Source organism: Malania oleifera, chromosome 8 (genome assembly GCF_029873635.1).
Source record: "Malania oleifera isolate guangnan ecotype guangnan chromosome 8, ASM2987363v1, whole genome shotgun sequence".
NCBI classification, from domain to species: domain Eukaryota; kingdom Viridiplantae; phylum Streptophyta; class Magnoliopsida; order Santalales; family Ximeniaceae; genus Malania; species Malania oleifera.
In genome coordinates this window covers 75,818,180-75,824,179 of record NC_080424.1, presented here as the reverse complement: position 1 = coordinate 75,824,179, position 6,000 = coordinate 75,818,180, and the positions used below count along the sequence as shown (strand labels likewise).

At 34.9% G+C, this 6,000-nt stretch overlaps 1 protein-coding gene across 1 annotated transcript in view; it reads left to right on the top strand.

Moving 5' to 3' along the window:
• The first annotated feature begins 5,484 nt into the window (after positions 1-5,484).
• The window catches only part of LOC131161612 (uncharacterized), a 77,726-nt gene continuing 77,210 nt past the window's right edge, over positions 5,485-6,000 (top strand). Inside the window, exon 1 of the mRNA XM_058117481.1 lies at positions 5,485-5,986. Within this exon, the coding sequence (XP_057973464.1) occupies positions 5,587-5,986 (400 nt within the window). The 5' untranslated portion in view covers positions 5,485-5,586. The remainder of the gene's footprint in view (positions 5,987-6,000) is intronic.

The following is a 6,000-nucleotide window of genomic DNA, read 5'->3' as shown; positions in this document are numbered from 1 at the left end:
CAAGCTTACGAAACACAACTCATAATTCCTAATGGTATCTTAATCTACCCATTCCTATCCTTATCGCAACTCAATCCTATACTCTGGTATAAATCATCCCTAACCTAATACTCTAATATTTCCATATCCAGGCGATATGAATCTAATCACACTTCTGACTGGACATTGCTCTGATACCATCTGTAACGCCCCGACCCCCTATGTGGGCCCAGAGTGCTACTAATCCATTCATTTACCTGATAATCCACATTCTAATATCATGTACGCAGCAGAAAAACATAATTATAATCTTCTAAAAAATATAATACCAGAGTTTTCCACTCCTATCTATACACCATAATAAACCATGCATCCACCTGTGTTCACAAATATACATATCTCCAAAACATAACCTACACTTCCAATATTCACAATACCATTATGTTTCACAACCATTCATAAAATCTAGGAGACTTAAGACATAAAACATAAAATATTAATTTTGTACATCCCAAAATATTATCAATATTATACCCTTTATTTCTATATCTAAAAAATGCTATAATAACCTCGAGCTCTCTAAGCTCGATCACATGGAAGACCTGAAAAAGATGAATTCATATTCAGGTGAGACACATCTTAGTAAGGAAAGAAATAATATATTAAAATAGCGTGTAGCTAACATGAGGTTCATAAATATCATTTTAATAACATTTACAAAACGTTATCATAAACACTGAAATCATTCTCTAAGTATAATCAAACACATGCAAAATATTTAACCCCACGAGATTACCCAAGGATAGGGTTGATTACTCGCCATATAAGTAACACCCCTCTGCTCTGATACATTTAGCAACCCAATGGTCGCTATTGAAGCATACCAGGGCACTCACCTTACTCAATAAGCCCTCAAGTATTAGATTAATCTCGTACTCACACAATTCAAACAAAGATTTACCAGCGAAGGCCCCAAGGATAGGAAAATCTACTCGCCCATATAAGTAAGTTCCCTCTGCCCTAGTACGTTATGTAGCTACTGCCACATCTGAATTTACTAGCGCACTCGCTTTTCTCAACAAGCCCTCAGGCAAAGAGTACGCCCCGCCCAATTGTAACATGTTTTACGAGCATAGATACTTCTAATATCATAATACATTATTCTTTCTGTCATTATTCAACCATTCACATCTATTCATGTTCTTAACTTAAACATTTGCATTGTATTTCACTTTAAGTGACTCTTTTCCATTTACATCATTCACATTTCACATTTCATTCCATTGTCATTTCATTCCATTTCCATTTCATTCATTCGTACTATAGTTGCTTTTTAGCCGCAATCAGTTAGTCTATATAGAAATGCGCTAGAATATGCTAACACAACTCCTTTTAGTTGTCATCAGTAAGTTTACATAGAAATGCGCTAGAATCTACTAACACGACTTTCAGCTATCATACATTTACATGGTTGCATTAACATACACAAGTAGCATGATTCATATCATATTTTATTCTCAATACATTACTTACTTAGGCTACATCTCATACATTTAACATGCATTTGCATAGAATTTACAATTACTCATGCCACACAATTTAGTAAAAACAATTCATACATTGCCTGTAAAATAAGCCAACCAATATTTAACGTTTATATACTGAATAACCTTTAATTTCTTACATAATTATCTTGAAAATATTTTCCACTTTCATCAGTTTATTTTCGCATATACGTATATAATAAACAACCCTAAACTCGAAAAAAATACAATTTAAATAGTTGACATTTTAAACCCATACCGAAACATATACACGTATATATAACATAATTTATTTTCTATTAAATTCATAAAAATTATGATTTAATATATGTTTTTTCCCTTACCTGGTTTCTTGAACTACGCCAACAGAGATCTCGAAAAATACCTGCGGCGCTCACCCGGACCTTGAATCAAAAATCCTAATTCCATTAAATCAATCCTAAATAAAATATTATTTTAATATTTCCTAGGCTCTTAAATACCAAATAAACAGTTACGCCCTCAAATATAACCAATTTACGTAATTTCCCAAATCTCATTTTCGCTTTGAAGTGGGGCTTAGAAAACCCCAATTTGAAATTTACTCCAGCCAAAATGACGACGATCGCGATTGGGACCCCCCATAGTGGTGTCTGATCGTCGATTTGACAGAAGATCTAAGGAGAAATTAAGGATTTAGGAGAAATATACCTTTCCCAAGGAGTGATGCCTACGCCGTTCCCATGATAAATTCGCTCTCATAGAAATGTCGATGGCGGAGTTAGGAATACAACGGTACCTTCTATTTCTCGATCGGTTGAATATCCATCGAGAAATTGAGGAGAGAGGGACAAGAGTCGAAGGGGAGAGATGAGAGATTGAGAGAGCGATGTGGAGAGACCGTTGAGGTTCTGTTTCTAATTGAAACATATTCCAATTTCAATCCACATGTTAAGCTTTCTTTCTTTTTTTTCTTTTTTTCCTTACTTACTTTACATAACATCATATTATATACTTTTATATACATATAACCACCATTTTACTTAATTCAATTAATTCAACTTAATAATATTTAATTAAATAATTAATTAGTAATAAATAATTTTAATTTAATTTAAAATTTTTTACTATTCCTTTTTATTTGTTCATTTAATATATTAATTTAATAATGTTTAACTAATTAATTGATTAATAATTTTAATTAATTATGTTTTTTTTTTCTGGATTATTACACTTAGAGCTTCAATTATTAAATCGATGGTCCTATAACACTTATTGCATTAATGTATTCTTGCATTAAACAAGTAAAATTATAAAGTGGAATTCATCTTTTTAATAATATTTGTACACTCTTACAAAAAAGAGGAATATGATGGAAAAGGGGTTATTTATTGATAATTAGGGCTAACCTCATGAGTTAGGGTTCCTCTAAATGCAATTATATTCAATTAATCCATAGCAAACGATAGTAGATTGCACAGTTTGGTGGTAATGAAGTAAAAAAAAATTCTAAAAAAAAACAATAGTTACTAAAGCAAACTATATATGAAGGGAAAGTGTTTATTTCAAGGATTATTTAATCAAAATTGGAGGGATAATTCGCATGTTAATTGATATCATTCATCATGTATAGAATAGGTGCTATAAAGGGGGGTTTAGCCCCAACATCTTAAGTGTAACCATAAGCTAAGTGTGGGGGTGAAGTTTAGATCAACCACGTGCCATCATGTGATCAAAAGCATCTATCTAGGTTGGGTCAAAGAGTGCATTCTTAGAAATGGATAGGTTAGGTCAGCCACATATTGATCACGTGACCAAGGGATTAACTTTCTTAAATAAGGAGTAGGTTGGGTTAGTCATGTGCTAGTCGTGTGTATACCAAGGGACCTCCCTAGGAGGGGGAGCATATGCTAGTTATGTCTTGACCATGTGACCAAGTGGCATCCCAAAAAGGGGGTAGGTTAGGTTTTCTATATGTCAAACCCATAAATAAATAGTGCGCCTCTCATGGGAATAGATTGACCATGACAACAAGGGAGTATCACCACTCAAATATAGAAAATCAAGATCCCTTTTGCCAAAACATGAGGGGAGATCATTCATAGTTAAAGAATATTAATTATTTCATAATGGCTAAAAATGTGTGGGGGATTGGGAAGTTAAGAGTTGACCAAACGACGCATGTTACATGACCATCACTTAGAACAATAGGTATAAGTGGTAACTCACCTCAATGAAGGATAAATTTCAACTCTCTTGTAATCAAACTCCCTCCCTTTCTTTCCTCCATTTCTCTATCCTCCAAAAGCTTTCTTATTGAATTTAGCAACACAGAGGTCCTCTAGGGCCTCCCAAGTCTCCTTTCCCTTCTAGCTTTTGTAGGTTTTGAGGTTGATGAGAGAATGCATTTGGTTTTGGTAGCAACACTAACCTTTCATTTGGAAGTGTGGATTTCAAGACTTAGATTTGGATTGTGTAGATTTGGGTATAATGGTACCAAATCCACGATCCAATTTGGTCTCTCATAATAAAGTGATAGATGGAACTACCATGAAATGACTCACAAAAATCTAAATCCAAATTTTAAAATCTATGCTCCCAACCACTACCCAAGAATATCAACAATACTAATTAATTACAAACATGCTCATTATTTGTTCACATGCATCAATAAAAACCTACTTATTACAACATATGAAATGCACATATACGTACATACATATTCATGTAGATAATTAAACATGCTTATTGGAGTGCTTATTCAAGTGGCCTATATGCATACAAGTGTTATTGTACATATGCATGAAAGTCGCTATTAAATTGCCCATAGTCAAGTGTTATTGCACATTCTCATTATTTGTTCACATGCATCCATAAAAATCCACTTAATACAACATATAAAATAGACATGCATTAATACATATTCATCTGAAAAATGGAGCATACTTACTAAAGTGCTTATTCAAGTGGCCTTCACACAAACAAGTGTTATCGCACACATGCATGGTAAATATGGCTATTGGATTGGGCTTAGTCAAGCCTCATGTAGTCCTCGAAGACTAATGAAAAGAGGGATTTGAAAATTGAAGCCGCCATGCATCACTCGCAACACCCAAGATCCAATAATCTCCATTTACTATCAATTGCCAGATCCTCATTTTTACATGCGCAATGCAAGAAAATATTAATACACTTAAGTGTTGCAAGATCACGAATTCAACAAGTTGAGTTTCTAGTACCCATGTGCAATTTGTCCCATAGTTCCTAGACCATAGGTGCTTTACTAAATTGTTAATAGGCTACTAGGCAATAAAACCTCAATTTGCCCCAAATTTCCTTTTTACGCCCACAATGCATGACTATATCGTATCGAGTTAAATAGTTATAAGACCAACATGCTACAAATTGTTGTTTGGGACCTATATACAACTAGAGCCCAAAGTTAGGGTTGCAAATGAGTTAAGTAGAGTTGAACTTTTGTCATGCTCAAACTTATTTATTAAAATTTAACCAAGCTCGAACTCAGTTAAACTCAAATCAAACTTTAATATACTTGTTCAAATTTGTTTACTATGTAAAAAAATGAACTAATGAACCCTTGTCAAGTTGAACTACTAAGATGTTCATGAATAATTTATCTCTTTTGAAATTTCTTAATGTGAGAGACGAGAAACTCTATTAGTTTTGTTACGAAGAAAAAATAAAAAAGACTCTTACTAATTTACTTGCCTCCACCAAACCTATTTATTGGCTTGAGCATTGATCTTATCTAATTCAAGTTTTGAAGTTCAATTTGAACATGCTCGCCCTCACAATCTCTTTTGTACTATAATCCATCAAACTTAGTTGGATGTTATAAAACGAGTTTATGTACAAGTCTAGTATAAATCTATTAAACAAGATCAACCACACTTATAATCATATCGCTTATAAATAAAAATGAGTCAAATATCTATTTAAGTTTATGTACGAATTCGGAAACCTGCCTATAAAATTTGGCGTTGAGCTCTGTGACTATAGCTCCTCGGTTACCCTGAAGGCTTTGCACTCTCCCTGGAACTTCAATCTACGCAGAGTAGACGCTATGTCGAATCGAGATACCCTTACCAGACAAGATGGTAACAGGGCTTTCGCCAAAGCCCAGAAAAAGTTCGTCCCCAGAACGCACGGTTCTGCCCCAAGGGAACCAAACACCGGCAGTCCCACGCTCACCTCTTCTTTTCGACAATCTCTTTCCCGACAATCCGGGGCAACAGCTGCCTCGGGCAGTCGGGTCCGATTGCGGGATAACGGAGATTGTGTTTCCGGTAGAGATCACAGTGGCAAGTTTGTAAACTACTTGCCGCAAGATGAGGCCGTTGCGGCGGGACTTGGCGCCGAGGAAGGAGGATTGGATCCCCTGGAGTCTCAGCGAGTGGTCGATCTTCTCAACGGAGAGTTGTCGCGCTTGCTCAAACTGAACCCTCGAGATTTCTGGAAAGAAGGTAATGTCAACCTC